We start from the raw sequence: 19,857 nt of genomic DNA on the forward strand, positions 1-19,857 counted from the left end.
TATAGGATTGTGTATATAGGATTGTATATATATATATTCTTTGTCTTTTATTGGTTGAACTAAATGGACTGGATGGAGGTAATTTTTAATAACATTCAATTACAATATGACTTGTGTCGCAATTGTATACGCAATATTATTTTTTGTTAATTGTTATTTTATTTTCCCTTTAAAAAAATAAAAAAGCAGCACAATGGACATGACTTACCTTTGATGTGACGTATACATTGTGCTGCTGGTTTTTGGTTTAATGGAAATCTTCATCCTCTGATGCACCCAACCCCCCCCCCCCCACGCTGTTGTAGTCTTCTGGTACGGTGGGGTAATTAACCTAGGGGAGCTGTCACAGGAACTCATGAAGAGTGACAGACTATGCCTGCACTTTCCACCTAGCTCCTCCATTCACAGAAGACGGTACTACAGCTTCTATTAATGAAACACAATCTATAAATAGAGGATCAAAGGATTAATTAACTCATACTAGCTCATTATGAAATACTTACCTTAGACCAGTGTTTCTCAAATCCAGTCCTCAGGCTCCCCCAACAGGTCATGTTTTCAGGTTTTCCATTATTTTTCACAGGTGATTTGATCAGTTTCACTGCCTTAGCAATTACCACAGCCGTTTCATCTGAGGGAAATCCTGAAAACATGACCTGTTGGGGGGGCTTGAGGACTGGATTTGAGAAACACTGCCTTAGACTGAAGCTGTTGCAGTGGTCCCCATACACCGCTGTTACTGGCAACATGTCTCCCAAAGTTATTTCCAGGTTCACGGGCTCCAGTGCTGTGATTGGCTGGAGCCGCGATGACATCACTCCCACGCATGCGTTCGGATGCCGCCAGTCACAGCACAGCTACTGAAGAAATGGCACAAGCAAGCCATTTCTTCAGAGCGCATGTGCCGATGATGTCGGCACATACGGATATAGTGATTGTCTTGAAATCAGGACTAATTCGTAGATATTGTTAGTTGATATCTAACTACTGTGGGGAGCTTTATCTTTGCTAGCTATGTTTAAATTATTATATAGGCTGACCCTGATAGAATCAAGTGGGTTTGTAAAGTTTAGCACATAACTTATCACTAATACATCTTTTTTTTTTATTTATTCTTAGGTACTTATTCCTTCTTCTGGATGATGGTATTCACAGAATGGTCCTCCCTCATTCTCCACTTCATAGTAATGTCACAGAGCATATTGTAAATAGCACTGACATCCTTGACTTCATGGTCAGTGTTCAGTCCAAAAGGCTAGTTTATCTGAATAGCTCTAGCCGAGGGATTTTCTACTTAGCCTCTGTTTTTCTGGATGGAAGTAACGATCATCTCTTTAGAAAAATAGAAGATACCTCAATTAAGGAAATTATAAGCTTTGTTTATTTCGACAACTCCTTGATGTTTACAGATGGAAGTGTTGTGTTTTATGAGGAAGTGTTTTCTGATCAATACTGGTACAATGAATATTTAGTACCTTGTGACTTGGCTGCTCCACCATTACACGGATTTGATAACATGATTTTGTATGGAAAATCAGCTCAGCCTATTCCTCTGCCTGGCAGCCCTGAGCATGTGATGGTAGTGTTTGGACCTCAGTCTGTTGCAGTTCTATGGAAGCCACCAAAACTGACTGTTGGAGCCAGTAAGTTCAATATAAGGTTACAGATACAATGGGCCTAATGTATTAAAACCACCAAAACTGACTGTTGGGGCCAGTAAGTTCAATATAAGGTTACAGCCATAATGGGCCTAATGTACAAATTGACTGTTGGTACCAGTAAGTTTTATATAAGGTTACAGCCGCAATGGGCCTAATATATTAAACCCACTGGATGTAGTAATAGAAATGGTGCCCCTGCCAACCAGTCAGCTTCTATTGTATACATTAGAAAAGAGAAATCTGATAGGCACTCTGGGAAATGCATTTTTTACATTTAAAAGCCAAACTCCAGCCAGAATATTTTTTTTCATCTTGGATTGAGCAGGAAGGATCCTGTCAATTTTCTTTTTCTGTCAGTGTCCCAAATAGGGTACATTTTTCCACACATCCTATTCCTTTTTTGGGTCATTCCCCCCCTCCCCCACTTTTATTTCTTGTATGAGTGTAACAGGGGCAGAAAGTGATAGAAAATCACCTTATAGTGGAATGATTTTACATCCATATACTTCTGGCATTAGTAAATAGATAGGAAAGAATATCATGTTAACCTTTTTTTTACAATTCCTTAGTTACTTGGTTTCCAGGCCTAGACAAATGATGTCATACATCCCAGGAGTCTTTGGGGAGGGGTTTTCTCAGCAAAGCACACCCTTCTGCTTGCATGCCTGAGCTAAGGGCAGACGGATTCCAGGAAGTAAATGCTACTTGAATCATTCTCCCCTTCTCAAGATGGCCATGGCCGGAAGGTAGAGGGTGTTTTTCATAGTGAGTTCTCAGCAAAATGAAGCATATAGACATAGATTGAATATTAAAAAAAAAAGTGTTTTTGTGGTGCTCAGGTTCAGTGTAGTTCCGCTTTTAATGGAGTCACAGATAGAAAAACAAACCTGACCACATTTTAACGATATCCTACTATATTTAAAGCACATACATGTCTGTAGTTAGGGATGGGTGAAATTTTTAACTGTTAAAAAAATAAATCTGCATGGTAACGCTAAGGCCCCTTTCAAACGGGCAGTCTGCCCGGGGGACTCCGCTTTGTTCAGTGGGGCATCGATCTGCTGATACCCGCAGGGCAGGCGGATGACAAAGCTGTCTCCGCTCACTGTTCTGAGATGGACCTGTCAGAGCCCCACTCTCCTCTATGGGCAGATCAGATGAAAACGGACCGTTTGTCCGATCCCATCCAATCCAATCCTCCAGATGGATGGAAAATAGGGTCACCATTCGTCTGGATTTCACAGACAGGGTCGGATAGCAGACATGTCACCGCTGACATCCGCCGCTCCATAGGAGTGAATGGAGGCTTTGATCAGGTGATTGTGTACATGTTTTACAGTGGTTCAAGCTAAAAATGAAAAATCTGTACAAAATAACTCCTATCATATAACTTAAAATAGAACTAAGGTAAAAAACTGAAAAACAATACGCAGCACTATCTGAATCCAGCGGCACAGGCTCAGGGAGGGGGGTTAGAGCAAGCTATTGCAGGTGTAAAATGAGGTAACCATAATTTTATTTATATTTAATAATATGTGTCATTTTCATTAGCTTTTTTAATGGTTCACAAAAAATATATAAGCTGCCTTTAGTTGGATTTTAGGTGCTAAAAGCGGTACAATTATTTTGCATGAAAATTTGGCCTTTTATATTGTAGTCTTGTAATTCTTAGGAATAACTCTCTTAAATCTGTCCAAACCAGAGTCTAGCAGACATCCCGGGTATGATAAAGTTTGAAAAATGAAATCATAAATTATAATATAATAAATAACTATAAATAATTGTACCAAATAATAATATAACAATAATAAAAATTATTCAATAATGTAAGCAAATCAAAAACACAGAAATTTGCTCAGTTGCAGAATTGTCACTGTCATTACTTTTCAGTATTTGATGACGGATCTCCCCACAAATCGCTCAATTCTGCGAGTGATTCCAATTTATTATCGCTGTTTTCTAGCTAGCCTAAAACCATTTTTGATGTAAAGTGACAGTTTGGTTGCTATGGACAATCTCCAGTTTCCAGGCAGAAAGAACAGTTTTTATTATATAAAACTGCATGCAGGACACTGGGCAGAACACTAGGGACAAAGGGGAGGTGAAATATTTACATACAGCAATGTAATCTGTAAGATGACATTATACTGTATGTATACTGTGTGTTTCACTTTTTGAATTTGGCGCCGATCTCCGTCCCCGTCCGTCGCAACGCTCGCAGGGAACGGAGATCGGGTCCGTGATAGATCGAGCGAGACACGGCTCACTCGTACAGCGGGGAGACAACGCTGGATCCGAGGGAGAAGGTAAGTAAACATCCTCCTGGATCCAGCGATGCAGTCCCGAGTCTGGCTCGGGGTTACCACTTTTGGCATAAAAATTCCACCCCGAGCCAGACTCGGGAATACCGTTAGGGGGGTTAACAATCATGAATCTGCATAGTGCTACTCCCGTAGGAGCTGCTGGAATTGCTTGTCCTGGTCTTCCCAACTTCTGCTCCGCAAGTAGTAGTAGTTAAGTAGTAGTCGAACCAGTGGAGCAAAGTTCCTTTAAGTAAGAAGTGTCTGGACAGAGCTCTTCAGGACACCAGCCAGTGTTCCCTCTAACAGACTGGTGTCCTGAAGAGCTCTGTCCAGACACTTCTTACTTAAAGGAACTTTGCTCCACTGGTTCGACTACTACTTAAGCTGACTATCACTAGACACCAGAGGGGTAACTAAAGCACAAGGTCCCCAAGATATTTCAATGTCTGTACTCACGCGGCTCAAGGACAGATGGAGCCCCTTCCAATCTTTCAAGCGATGCCCTCCAGTGATACCAGACCAATTGCCCTCCAGTGATACCAGACCAATCTATGGCAGACAGCTCCCCTCAGTCAGCTTCTTCCAAGCACCTGGGTCTCAGCATTCCTCTTTCAGGTCACCCACCTGAGGCCTCCTTATGATAGCCTGTGCCTGAGGAGGCTGTGTGCCCCTCTCAGGCTTGACTCCTTCACTCTGGGGCAAGACCCAGAGCTCTGTGTGCTCTCAGAATAAATACAGTCTCCCAGCATGCTATCAGAGCCTGCCTCTCTGGGATAGGATGGGGCTGTATCATGTTCATGCAGCCATCTGCATAGTTCCACACCTGTAATCCAGAAACGTCTTAAGATGCCTGGATACAGAGGGAGCTATCCAGCAGACTGGCAACAGCAGAGCACACAGTTCAGGCCCGACTAAATAATCACAGTTCACTGAATACAGTGAGCCAAACTATGCTTTTACCTTAACCAACAATTTAAAGCCACACTGCCTACAATGTGGCAACTAAATTTACCTATCAAAACACACTCTAGCACTTATTTAACTATCCTAACACCTACCTAGGAGGTTGCTACATATACTTTAACTTAAAATACTTTTTTGATTTTTTATAAAAGGTGCTGCTTCTTGGCAGAGGTGGACATACAGTGTTTCAATATCAATGGAAAAACTTGGGATGCAAAAGGTCTTCACCAATATCACTTCTACAAACATGATGGTGGCTAATCTAAACGTATCAACCAAGTATGAGATAATTGTAAGGGCATCATCACCGGCTGGGGATAGCCAATGGACAAATCCTGTGGAAGGAACCACATTAGATGCAGGTATGTTAAAAATAAAATTCTGTGAGAATATGCCAGCTGTGATGAGTTCAGATGATAGGATTATTTGTTACCACTTATACAATGTACAATTATATAGCAGTTTCCCAGCTATGTCATCCATAGGCAAACAGTTTTTGACCTCCATAACAATTTAAATGGAAGTGTGGGAATGAAAAAATAAAAATAAACATACATTCTCACTTAGATGGCAGCAACATCAATCCAATGCTGCAGATGTCCCCCACCGACTCTACACCAAAAATGGAGAGATCTAGTCGCTCTGTTTTTTAATCCGCTCTGGCTTTCAGCAGCAGGGATCCCAGCATGGGCCTGGACTGGCTCTGTGACATCAGCCGAATTTAGCTCACTGTCAGCTGAATCTGGGTCAGAGGACTGCAGAACTAAGTGCACTCCTGTGATCCACAAGAGAAGTATGGCTGAAAAAGTAAAAAAAAAAAAAAATATATATATATATATATATATATATATATATATATATATATATAGAGAGAGAGAGAGAGAGAGAGAGAGAGCGAGAGAAAGAGAAAGAATGGTGGTAGCTCACATTATAAAGTTATTTTTTTAGGTCAATCCAACAGAAAAACATAATATTTCCAGCAAGCTGGGAAGTGAGCCACTGTGATGTCATTGTATTTAGGCAGATCTTAAGCAGGCATTGTATGTATATTTGACTTCTAAGAGCAAAGTCGATTTCTAAAGTTTTCACAACTTCTATCTGCATTGCTAGACACGAGACATGAGCTGTGACATGAGAAAGGGGGCAATAAACAGCTTGCAACAACCCCTAAATACAGATATTGTTACATGGGAAATAATGAATGAATGGTATGGCTTACGTTACGTTTAAGGAGTGACATTACTGGAATAGATAAGCTTTGAAATCTGCCTGTCATCCAAATTACAATAAGTCCACAAAAGTATGTTCATAGAATGTTGGAAAAAGGATTGTTGTTTCTCACACCTGATAAACATTAAAGTGTGTTTCCAGCTTTTTACATTTTCCACAGTATAGATAAATTGGGACTCAATCATGTCCCAAAATCCAGATTGTTGGATAATACATTAATCCAGTTGCACTCCAGTGGGGAATACAACAATATACTACAAAATGGTGCCCCCAATACACATACAAATATACACATTCCCGGCAAGGATAAAACTAATAAAATTGTGTCCTCCTTCCGTTCCATCTGAGATAAACTATTTTTTCCATTCGTTTTTCTAGGACATGAACTAGAACAGAATGTGGGCAATTTACTAAAACTGAAGAGTGCAAATTCTGGTGAAACTCTGCATAGAAACCAATCAGCTTCCAGGATTTATTGTCAAAAATTAATAGAACCTGATTGACCACCATGCACAGCTGCACCAGATTCTGAGTGCACCAGTTTTAGTAAATCCCCCCCAGTATTACTTTGCTTAAGGTGGCCATACACCTATAGATTATCTGCAGATTTTCTATGGTTAGATCAGCCTTTCTCAACCTTTCCAACACAGAGGAACCCTTGAAATAGTTCTCTGGTCTCAGGGAACCCCTGCTAAAAATTAGAAATCTACTACTTATGATACATTAGTGTGATGGTCAGTGGGAAGAATGGTCCTTAGCCCTTGTACACACGGTCTGAGAATCCGTCGGAATGTGTCCTATCGGACCGTGTTGTCAGATAATCCGACTGTGTGTGGTATGCATCGGACTGATTCTGTCGGAATATCCGTCGGACCCAATTTTCCAACATGTTGGAAATATTTTCCGACCAACTGGTTCGATCGGACATACTCCGATCATGTGTAGAGAATTTTGATCGGACCAAGTGCCACGCATGCTCAGATCAAATTCCTACATCAAAGCTATTGGCTACTAGTCCCATCGTAATGAAATTACGTCATCATGTTCTGAATGATCGGATTTTTCGACAACTTAGTCCGACCGTGTGTATGCAACAGTTTCGGACAAGATCCGATGGGCAAAATCCGACGGACAAAATCCGACGGATTTGGTTGGCAGAATGTCCGACTGTGTGTACAGGGGCTTACACTTGTGGTCATTGGGAAGAATTATCTCCTTTCAGATTTTTAAAAAGATCAGTGGTGTCAGTGAGAACTTATCAGAAAGGCAGAAATTGCCCAATGCTAAAGGAACCCCTAGCAACCTCCGGAGGAACCCTAGGGTTCCACGGAACTCTGGTTGATAATCACTGGGCTAGATGGAAAAAGTGCAACAGATTTCTCCATGTATCCTAAACTGTGTGGATTGAGGAATCTCCCACTGGGCCAAGCTTCAGTATCTTGCTAGTTGGCCCCGCTGGCTCTCAACCTAAACAATGCCTGTACCCAATCAGAATGTAGGTATTGTGAGAGCCAGTGGGGCCGTCTAGCAAGATATGAAATCTTGGGCCAGTGGGAGATTCTTCCATCCACACAGTTCAGCATAGATGGAGAAATCTGTTGCACTTTTTCAATCTAACCATAGAAAATCTGCAGATAATCTATAGGTGTATGGCCAGTAGGGATGAGCCGAACGCCCCCCTGTTCGGTTCACACCAGAACCTGCGAACAGACCTAAACTTCGTGTGAACTTTAGAACCCTATTAAAGTCTATGGGAATCGAACGTTCACAATCTAAAGTGCTCATTTTAAAGGGTAATATGCATGTTACTGTCCTAAAAAGTGTTTGGGGACCTGGGTCCTGCCCCAAGGGACATGGATCAATGCAAAAAAAAGTTTTAAAAACAGACGTTTTTTCAGGAGCAGTGATTTTAATAATGATTAAAGTGAAACAATAAAAGTGTAATATTCCTTTAAATGTGGTACCTGGGGGGTATCTATAGTATACCTGTGAAGGGGTGCATGTTTCCCGTGCTTAGAACTGTCCCTGCACAAAGTGTCATTTGTGCAGGAAAAAAAGTCTTTTAAAATCACTTGCGGCTATTGTTGGGTCCCGTAATACAGAGAACACTCAATGAGTGTTCTCTGCATTAGCCGACAATTCATTCATTCATTGATAAAAAAAAAAAAAAGCGTGGGGGTTCCCCTAAATTCAATTACCAGGCCCCTCAGGTCTGACATGGATATTAAGGGGAACCCCGTGTCATATTAAAAAAAAAAATTGACGTGGGGGTCCCCCTAAATATCCATACCAGACCCTTCAGGTCTGATATGGATATTAACCACTTCAGCTCCGGACCAATAAACACCTTAAGGACCAGAGGTCTTTTTGCAATTTCGCACTGCGCTGCTTTAACTGGTAATTGCGCGGTCATGCAATATTGCACCCAAACGAAATTTGCGTCCTTTTCTTCCCACAAATAGAGCTTTCTTTTGATGGTATTTGATTGCCTCTGCGATTTTTTATTTTTGCGATATAAATGGAAAAAGAGCGAAAATGTTGAAAAAAAAATATATTTTCTTCTTTTTGTTATAAGAAAAATCGAATAAACTAAATTTTAGTCATACATTGAGGGCAAAATTTATTCAGCCACATGTCTTTAGTAAAAAAAATGTCAATAAGCGTATATTTTTTGGTTTGCGCAAAAGTTATAGCGTCTACAAACTAGAGTACATTTTCTGGAATTTACACAGCATTTAATTTATGACTGCCGATCTCATTTCTTGAGGTGCTAAAATGGCAGGGCAGTACAAATCTCCCCCAAATGACCCCATTTTGGAAAGTAGACACCCCAAGGAAATTGCTGATGGGTATGTTGAGCCCATTGAATATTTATTTTTTTTGTCCTAAGGGATTGAATAATGACAAAAAAAAATTTTTTTTACAAAAAGTTGTCACTAAATGATATATTGCTCACACATGCCATGGTTATATGTGGAATTGCACCCCAAAATATATTCCGCTACTTCTCCCGAGTATGGGGATACCACATGTGTGGGACTTTTTGGGAGTCTAGTCGCGCACGGCACCCCGAAAACCAATCACCACCTTCAGGATTACTAAGGGTGCAAATTTTTGATTTAACTCCTCACTACCTATCACAGTTTCGAAGGCCATAAAATGCCAAAATAGCACAAAACCCCCAAAATGACCCCATTTTGGAAAGTAGACACCCCAAGCTATTTACTGAGAGGCATGTTGAGTCCATGGAATATTTTATATTTTGCCACAAGTTGCGGGAATATTACAAACTTTTTTTTTTTTTGCACAAAGTTGTCACTAAATGATATATTGCTCACACATGCTATGGGCATATGTAAAATGACACCCCAAAATACATTCTGCTGCTTCTCCTGAGTACGGGGATACCACATGTGTGGGACTTTTTGGGAGTCTAGTCGCGCACGGCACCCCGAAAACCAATCACCACCTTCAGGATTTCTAAGGGTGCAAATTTTTGATTTAACTCCTCACTACCTATCACAGTTTCGAAGGCCATAAAATGCCAAAATAGCACAAAACCCCCCCAAATGACCCCATTTTGGAAAGTAGACACCCCAAGCTATTTACTGAGAGGCATGTTGAGTCCATGGAATATTTTATATTTTGCCAAAAGTTGCGGGAATATTACAAACTTTTTTTTTTTTTTGCACAAAGTTGTCACTAAATGATATATTGCTCACACATGCTATGGGCAGAAGTCAAATTACACCCCAAAATAAATTCTGCTGCTTCTCCCGAGTACGGGGATACCACATGTGTGGGACTTTTTGGGAGCCTAGCCACGTACGGGACCCCGAAAACCAAGCACTGCCTTCCGGATTTAAATATAAAATGCTACCAAAAAACCTGTTAGCGATGGCAGGGATCAGGCCTGACTCTGCGATCGCTGCAGTTATGTGTTTAGTGTTTTGTAAGTGACAGTGATCGATCGATACTGCACTTGGGTGGGCTGGGCAGAGGGGCAAAACGCAGGTGCTAGCAGGTATCTGGGCTGATCCCGCTAACAATGCGTTTTTTTGGAACCCTAAACTGCTGGGGACGCTAGTATAGATCTGATCAGATCAGATATTGATCTGTTCAGATTCTATAGCACTACGGGAGGTGTATGCTTTGCGTGTGGGTGTTAACGGTACTGGCACTAACCTAGCGCTGCCTGGGGCGACGCAGACCCTGACCCTAAAACCTAATTGATATCACCCGCCGGGTGATCAGGGGGTTAAACCTTTATTGGGTAATAAATGGTGGGTGCCCTGATGCTATAAAAAACAAACTAACCAGTCACCCGTAACACTTATACGGTGATCAGTGGTGAAAGGGTTAACTAGGGGCAATCAGGGGGTTCAAATTTTTATTAGGTAGTATATGGGGGTCCCTGGCGCTATATAAAAACCTGACGGGGAACCTAAATAACTAACTGGCTAACCAGCGTCACCAGTGACACTTATACTGTGATCGCTGGTGAAAGGGGGTGAAAGGGTTAACTAGCAGCAATCAGGGGGTTAAAACCATTATTGGGTAGTATATCGGGGTACCTAGCGCTATAAAAACCTGGCGGTGAACCTAAAAAAATAACTAGCTACCTAGCGACACTAGCGACACTGATGCAGCGATCAGAAAAATTATCGCTTAGTGACACTGGAAAAAGGGGGTGAAAGGGTTAACTAGCGGCAATCAGGGGGTTAAAACCATTATTGGGTAGTATATCGGGGTACCTAGCGCTATAAAAACCTGGCGGTGAACCTAAAAAAATAACTAGCTACCTAGCGACTGTAGCGACACTAATGCAGCGATCAGAAAAACGATCGCTTAGTGACACTGGCAAAAGGGGTGAAAGGGTTAACTAGCGGAAATCAGGGGGTTAAAACCATTATTGGGTAGTATATCGGGGTACCTAGCGATATAAAAACCTGGCGGTGAACCTAAAAAAATAACTAGCTACCTAGCGACACTAGCGACACTGATGCAGCGATCAGAAAAATGATCGCTTAGTGACACTGGCAAAAGGGGGTGAAAGGGTTAACTAGCGGCAATCAGGGGGTTAAAACCATTATTGGCTAGTATATCGGGGTACCTAGCGCTATAAAAACCTGGCGGTGAACCTAAAAAAATAACTAGCTACCTAGCGACTGTAGCGACACTAATGCAAACGATCAGAAAAACGATCGCTTAGTGACACTGGCAAAAGGGGGTGAAAGGGTTAACTAGCGGCAATCAGGGGGTTAAAACCATTATTGGGTAGTATATCGGGGTACCTGGCGATATAAAAACCTGGCGGTGAACCTAAAAAAATAACTAGCTACCTAGCGACACATGCAGCGATCAGAAAAATGATCGCTTAGTGACACTGGCAAAAGGGGGTGAAAGGGTTAACTCTAGGGGCAATCAGGGGGTTAAATCTTTATTGGGGGGTGATAGGGGGCTACCCTGGACCTAACACTAACTGTCCTGACAGTTTTTACTGTCACAACTGACACTGAATGCATTGATCAGTAAAGAAATGATCAATGCAATCAGTGACACTGTGACTGGGGGGGGAGGGGGGGGCGGGGGGGGGTCGGGGGGCGATCGGGGGGGGATCGGGGGGGGGGGGGTTTGTGTGCCTGTGTGTACCTACATGTCAGTGTAGTGTTGGTGCACACTTACTATTAGTCTTCTCCTCGTAGTCCGGTCAAAAAGACCGCCCCGAGGAGAATGACATCACTTCCTCCTTCCTGTGTAAACAATACACAGTGGGAGGAAGCTTCTCATTGGCCAGGAGCGATCCAGAGGGGGTGGCCGAAAACCAACGGCCATCCCCTCATCACGGAGCGCTCCTGGAGCGAACCGGACCGCCATATCCAACGGGAGGGGGTCCGATCGGACCCCCCACCCGCTGGAAGGCAGGCACATACATCTACGTGATTGTGCCTGCCTGTGCCATTGTGTTGACGTACATTGGCAATACGGCGGTCCTGAAGTGGTTAAGGGGAACCCCGCATCAAATTAAAAAAAAAAATTGACGTGGGGGTCCCCCTAAAAATCCATACCAGACCCTTTATCCGAACACGCAACCTGGCAGGCCGCAGGAAAAGAGGGGGGGACGAGAGAGCGGCCCTCCTCCCTCCTGAACCGTACCAGGCCACATACCCTCAACATTGGGAGGATGCTTTGGGGGTCTGTGACCCCTCAATGCACCTTGTCCCCATGTTGATGAGGACAAGGGCCTCATCCTCACAACCCTGGCCGGTGGTTGTGAGGGTCTGCGGGCGGGGGGCTTATCAGAATCTGGAAGCCCCCTTTAACAAGGGGACCCCCAGATCCCGCCCCCCCCCCCCGTTTGAAATGGTAAGGGGGTACAAAAGTACCCCTACCATTTCACAAAGAAAGTGTAAAAATGGTTAAATAAGACAAACACACTTTTGAAAAATGTCTTTATTAAAAATAAAAAAAAATAAAAAAAAGATTCCAGCGGTGCTAATCCACTCTTGCTATCCAGCGACGAATCTCCGGGTTCCAGCGATGGATGATCATATCCAGCGACGGGGGATCAGTCAGCGCTGGACTGAGAGATCCCCCGTCGCTGGATATGATCATCCATCGCTGGAACCCGGAGATTCGTCGCTGGATAGCAAGAGTGGATTAGCACCGCTGGAATCTTTTTTTTATTTTTTTTTTATTTTTAATAAAGGAATTTTTCAAAAGTGTGTTTGTCTTATTTAACCATTTTTACACTTTCTTTGTGAAATGGTAGGGGTACTTTTGTACCTCCAAAATGCACATAAAGTATGTAAAACTACCCATACCACACCCTGTAGGCAGTACCCATTTGGGTTGATTTACTAAATCTGGAGCGTGCAAAATCTGGTGCAGTTTCCATAGAAACCAGCTTCCATTTTTTTGTTTTGTCAATGCTTAATTCAACAAGCTGAAGTTAGAAGCTGATTGGCTACCATGTATAGCTGGACCAGATTTTGCACTCTGTAATTTTAGTAAATCAGCCCCATTGTATTTTGACAGCTCCCGATGGCAGATGGCAGAATACCTAAACAGTGCCTGCATCTGAATGAATGCAACTGCTTTTTGGCTATATAGTTTCTGTCTGGTTCCTTAGACTTTTTAAATAAATGGATGTTTGGTGGGGAAATAGCAACAGGGCCACTTTTTGACTATAGTCCACCAGTAAGTGGATGAAATTTGCATAGTGTCATGACAGCTTAAGAAACACGTGTAACTGTATATGTATAAATGTGAGGGGACCTTACTGTCTACACAATCTTCTTTTCAGTGGAAGAAGAGTCCTATTTCCTAGCAGTAGGCTCTGATGGATTATGGAAACAACCTTTGGACAGTTTCGGTCCTGTAGAAGTTGTCAACAAAAACCTCAGATTTGCATCAGGTAAACATCTTTCTCCACACTGTAATTCAGACTAAATAATAAATCATATTATTTTATTAAGTTAAAGATAGGTTTCTTAATATTGTGTACATCACAACCTTAAAGTGGCATTAAAGTCTATTTTTGCCCATAAAACAGATAATTATTATACAACATATGTATTGGCAAAATCCAGTTTCTGCATTTACCTTTGAAAATGTCCCTTGGCTGTGCTGACACACTCGCTGTTCTACATTTTCCCCTGTGCCCCCAGAATTTATAAAGTCCCATAGGAGTCTCCTCTCCATGCATACTTCCACTCTGTACTACAAATGTATGTGCAGCATTCTAAGCACTGCACACAATATCACAGAGCTGGTCCAGGGTCTGTACGGCTCATGATAATAATGTTGGGATCGGCCCAGTTGCCTAACAGGCAGCTGGCTCAGCCTCTCGGTGGCTCAGTGGTGACCTGGGGGTCCAAAGGAATTCCCTTTATTTTCAGAGATTTCCTCTCACTTCCTGTTTGGCTATGGAACTATGTTTTGGCTAAGTAAAGGGAAATCTCTGCAATGGGACACAGATGTTGAAAAAAAATCTGACAGGGGTTATAACACTCATGTGGAGTATCTATAGTGTCTATCCATTAAATTAAATTCTTAAAGAATATGTAAACCCAACTTTTTATATTCCTTATATGTGCCTGTTGTCAGGATTTTGGACACTAGGCAAAACAATATTATGCTGCCCTCCTGCCCCACCCCCTGACTCTGCCCCAACTCCACCCACTTTGCCTTGCCCATGTCCTGGGCTACCTGACCATTACACTGACCTACCTGACACATACACTGACCTACCTGACCACTACACTGACCTACCCGACCCCTACACTGACCTACCTTACACATACACTGACCTATCTGAGCCCTACACTGACCTACCTGACCACTACACTGACCTACCCGACCCCTACACTGACCTACCTTACACATACACTGACCTATCTGACACAAACACTGACCTACCTGACCACTACACTGACCTACCTGACACATATACTGACCTACTTGACCACTACACTGACCTACCTGACCCCTACATTGACCTACCTTACACATACACTGACCTACCTGACACATACACTGACCTACCTGACCACTACACTGACCTAACACATGGCCCCCGCCCCCACCTATAATTGGCCTTCACAGCAAGGAGCACATGGAAGGGCAAACAGAACATTCCATAGCTCAAATCAGCAACCAGTCTGCTGACCAACCAAATTAATCTGTCCAACAATCTGTTAAAAACAATGGTTTAATTAGCACGCATTTGCAAACGCATGCGAAAGCTTCAAGGCCTTCCATGTGCTCCTTGTTGTGAAGGCCAGTTATAGGTGGTGGCAGGGGCCACGTGTTTTGTTACTGGTGTAAATTTGGTCCGGGGACACACTGGGCACCTTCGCTGCCATTGTGCTATTGCTGGATGTCCAGTGTGCGGCTCACCTGTCCACATCTATCCATTCCATACATGTGCTTCCACTGTGGAGACACTTATAAATTTGTAATGTTAGAACTGCAAGCAACACAGGGTGCCATGCAGAGGCCTTGCAGCTTTCACATGCGTTTGCAAATGCGTGCTAACTAAACCCCTGTTTTTAACAGACTGTTGGACAGGTTCATTTGGTTGGTCAGCAGACTGGTTGGTGAGTTGAGCTATGGAATGTTCTGTTTTTGTTTTGCACTACACTGACCTACCTGACCACTACAGTGACCTACCTGACCACTACACTGACCTATCTGACCACTACACTGACCTATCCAACCACTACACTGACCTATCCGACCACTACACTGACCTATCCGACCACTACACTGACCTACCTGACCACTACCCTGACTTACCTGATTCCTACTTCCTGCACTACTCACACTGCCTCCCTCCCCCCACCCCCCCACACAGTATGATGTCAATTGGAGGATCCATCCTTCTCCTCCTTACCTCTTCATGGCGTCATCATCCATCTCATCAGGGCTCTCCTCAGCACCGCTGTGCACTATTGTTTAGGAGTCCCCGCCATCCAGCTGTTTCATGGTGCCCCGCCGGGAGGTCAGCTAACAGCCGCTGTACCTTTCGCAATGCTCTCATGATCTCCACCGAGCCACGCCCTGCTCCCTCTGCTGGACTCACACACAGGCTGCACCAGAGGGACTGGCTGGAGAAAAAGAGTCCCAGGATCGGCACTGTCAGGCATTACTATGAGGCGATATCGCAGTGGGGAGCTCGGTCGGACACATTGGGGAATTGGTGGCACCTGCAATGGATGTGTTCCTGGGACAGCCAGCGCTGAAAGGAGCAGAGATCAGTACACGACGTGGTCTTCACCCGAACAGAGGCAGTGGCTGCGCCCTAGGTGGTAGTACACCCTAGGCGGCTGCCTAGTTTGCCTAGTGGTAGCGCCGACCCTGTCTGTTGTACCATGTACTTGTAATGAAAATGTATCCTGTTTTCTTTGTACTGTTCTTATAAGTGAAATCCCTGGCAGTCCCTCTGCTTTCCTATTAAAAACTGACCACACTAAGAAGAACATACTGTAGTCAGTTCTCTAGCTATGCTCTCCTCCAATGAACAGACTTGTCCCTCCCCCCACAGCATTTCACTGTTAACTGAGAAGATATACGTGTACTGCTGATTCTCCTGCCACAGCTGTTATGCAGCTGAGAACAGAGGGAATGTGATCACTTATTAAAAAAAAGGGAAACATTTATTTATAATGTTTTTTTATATCTACATACAAATGTTTTGCTTTTCATTTCTATTTTAAATTGAATGGGTTGTTTTACAAGGTGAGGGTTTACATTAACATTAGGGAATATATCATTTGTAGTTTGGTACCTTCCAGTAAGTGGGTACATGGCCCCCAAAAATGAAAAACATATTGGAAATTTATTAGCTTGTTTTGGAAAATGCCTTAAGAGGTACATTTATATATAAAAAATAAAATTTGCTTAGTTATTCATCCAGCGAATCTGCACGTACTTTCATCTTGTGCAAATTGGGTAATAGTTGGATATTCTTTAGGCTATGTTCTCTTCTAAATGAATGTTCTTTTATCATGGGCAACAGTAAAACACAAAATTATGGCCACTAAAGAGCTTAGGAAATAAGTACATCTTTTTAACAACAGATACAATGTAACAATTCTAGAGAACACTAGCAGGTATTAGTAAATAAATGTAACTAATGCTTACACTGGTTACAAATAAATGTAACCAGCATATATTGCTAAGACTGTGGGAGGAAGAAGCCACACAACTTGTACTGCAGTGCAAGGAGCATGCTGATAGGATGGGAAAGCAGAGCTACAGGGAGATTAGTTCACTGGTGTGCCGCTTCTCCTTTTACTGTCCAGTCACAGGCTGGGGGAAGGACAAGACCTGCAAGTTTTGCTTAACTGCAGCAGTGAAAATTCAGGTCTCCTTCTCTGCTAGGCAGGGCTTTGCTTTGTACATTCAGTCCATGCCCTTAACAAGCTTACAATCTAAGGTCCCTAGCTCACATTCATACATACCAGGGCCAATTTAGACAGGAGACAATTGACTTACCAGCATGTCTTTGGAGTGTGGGAGGAAACCGGAGTAGCCAGAGGGAACCCACATGGACTGGGACTCCAGGCAGGTAGTGCCGTGGTTCGAATTGGAACCCCTGAATCTTTGTACCCATCAGTGTATTTCGTTTTTTGCATATAGATTAATTTTGTTATTTTAGTTTAAATGCATAGCTTATTTTAACTGTCTCCTAGTGCACAAACACTGATACAGTAAAACCTTGGATTGTGAATAACGTGGTTTACAAGCGTTTCACAATGCGAACTGTTTCTTGACTGATTGTACAATGTTTTTTGGATCTACTGTCAACTAAGTAGTGCAAGGGCCTGCCTGAGTGGATACTAATTCAATGAATTGTTTACATATGTCCTCCCAGTACATAGTTGGTAGATTTATATGAGATTGTACAATCAGATTGTAACATGCGTGCTGAGATTATCACAGTTCTTGAATTCAACCAAATTCCTCTAAAACATGTGTGATATGTGCATGTGTTACACATTAGCCTAATGAGCAATACAAGTACAGTATAGTGTGTATAGTGTGTAGTCACCTATAAAAGAATAAAGTAGCCTTTTAAAACCATTCTGAATTTAGGACAAAAAAAATCATCCCACTTTTTTCAGTAGAATATGAAAATCCTTACCTTCAGAATTGGTTTGCAAAATAGTTTTCTCTTCTGCTGCCTGTGCTTGTACTGGAACAGTAATCAGTAATCTAGATATATATTTTAATGACAGATCTTGACTGGTACAACAGCACCCTCTACTGGAGCAATGAAACAGGACATGTCCACGTGTGGAATATGAATGGCACTGCTGAAGTTCCCTTTTTGTGCATACCTGGAATAAAAAGAGCTGGGCCTTTGTCATTGGATTGGATTGGACAGTACATCTACTGGGCTGACAAAGGGAATGCTAAGGTATGAAAATAGTCTAACTGATATTTATTTCTGCAATGGAGATGAGTGAAGTGATGTAAGCAGGTTGAGATTTCACCTAAATTGCCCTAATTTATCTGCTTTTGACTGACAGATGAAAATATATCCATCTTAAACTAGATTGTTTTCTTGTTTAGCTAAAACACAAATGGTTGTATCACACAAGATGGTCTGTATATGCCAGCATCTACTGACACTTTTTCCAACTTACTCAATAAGTCAGAGTGAAGAGCTACAGTATATTCATGTGTAATTCTGATTGATTCTGATTGGTTGCTATGGTACATATTGCAGTGCCCCCTCATATGTCTTATAGACATTTGAAACTGGAATCTACATGCACAATGTAACCAGTTTTTGCCAACTACCTTGTACCATTTGCTTCCCTTGTGAATTCAAAAACTTGTGGGAGCGCACAATTGAGAAAGTAAAATTGCTTTTTCCAAACGCATGTTGAGGAAAGTGGAAAATAGTGCTGGACCCATAGCGTTTCCTCACTGGTATTGCTATCTTAAAGTATTGATGTTGATTAGGGATGAGCCTGATGTTCGAGTCGAACGTAAGTTTTTTAATGCTTAAAGTGAAACAATAAAAATTAAATATTCCTTTAAATATCGTGCCTGGGGGGTGTCTATAGTATGCCTGCAAAGTGGCACATTTTTTTCCGTGTTTAGAACAGTTCTGTCATTTAAATCTGATCGCGGCTGGTCTGGTATGAATATTAAGGGGATACCGGAATCAAAATAAAAAATGGCATAGAGGTCCCCCCAAAAATCCATACCAGACATCACACCCCTCTGACGCCACGGGGAAGCCATGGGGAAGTCCCTGTGGCGTCAGAGGGTGGCAGGGTCACTCGGTTACATCACCGGGTGGCCCTGCCCTCAGTTATATAAGTGCTGTCAAAGTGAAGACGCATCAGACAGTGGGAGCCTCCCATGGTGGCGGATCAGTCACAGCTTTTTTTATTTATTTTTTGGTCCGTCGGGCAGCGTGAACTTACTTCGTGGGACATTTTTCTTGTTTTCTTTTTTAATAAAGGACTAGTTCCAAGCTGTGCCTTGTCTTTTTTTACTATTTTGACACTTTTTTGTGAAATGGTAGGGGTACATTCGTACCCTGTTACCAATTCACACAGGGGGGAGGCTGGGATCTGGGGGTCCCCTTGTTAAAGGGGGCTTCCAGATTCTGATAAGCTCCCGCATGCAGACCCCCACAAACACCGGGCAAGGGTTGTGGGGATGAGGCCCTTGATGGGGACAAGGTGCTTTGGGGGGCTACCCCAAAACACCCTCCACATGTTGAGGGCATGTGGCCTGGTACGGTTCAGGAGAGGGGGCACTCTCTTGTCCCCTCTGTTTTCCTGCGGCCAGCCAGGTTGCGTGCTTGGATAAGGGTCTGGTATGGATTTTGGGGGGCCCCTACACCATTTTAAGAAAAAATTTGGAGCAGGGTTCCCCTTAATTTCCATATCAGACCCGAAGGGCCTGGTATGGATTTTAGGGGGACCCCCACACAATTTTTTAAAATTTTCATCTGGGGTTACCCTTAAGGGCCTGGTAATGGATGGGGGTGGGGATCCCATGCTCTTTTTTTTCAATTATCTGTATCTATATTACTGAGATCCGACAATTCATTACAGCCGCAATCAGTTTTAAATGACAATTTTTCCTTTAGAAATGTCATTTTACTGTGGTACTGTTCTAAACACGGGTAAAACGTGCCACTTTGTAGGCATACTGTAGACACCCCCCAA

At 42.8% G+C, this 19,857-nt stretch overlaps 1 protein-coding gene across 3 annotated transcripts in view; it reads left to right on the plus strand.

Annotated features, from left to right (window-relative positions):
* ROS1 (ROS proto-oncogene 1, receptor tyrosine kinase) overlaps positions 1-19,857 on the plus strand; it is a 259,981-nt gene that overhangs the window by 57,666 nt on the left and 182,458 nt on the right. For all 3 annotated transcript variants that reach the window (XM_077487054.1, XM_077487055.1, XM_077487056.1), the window contains 4 exons: positions 1,120-1,643; positions 5,080-5,289; positions 13,464-13,574; positions 17,902-18,083. In XM_077487054.1, the coding sequence (XP_077343180.1) occupies positions 1,120-1,643; positions 5,080-5,289; positions 13,464-13,574; positions 17,902-18,083 (1,027 nt within the window). The remainder of the gene's footprint in view (positions 1-1,119; positions 1,644-5,079; positions 5,290-13,463; positions 13,575-17,901; positions 18,084-19,857) is intronic.

Source organism: Lithobates pipiens, unplaced genomic scaffold, assembly GCF_037356315.1.
Source record: "Lithobates pipiens isolate NorthernLeopardFrog02 unplaced genomic scaffold, aLitPip1_a1.2 Scaffold_18, whole genome shotgun sequence".
NCBI lineage: Eukaryota > Metazoa > Chordata > Amphibia > Anura > Ranidae > Lithobates > Lithobates pipiens.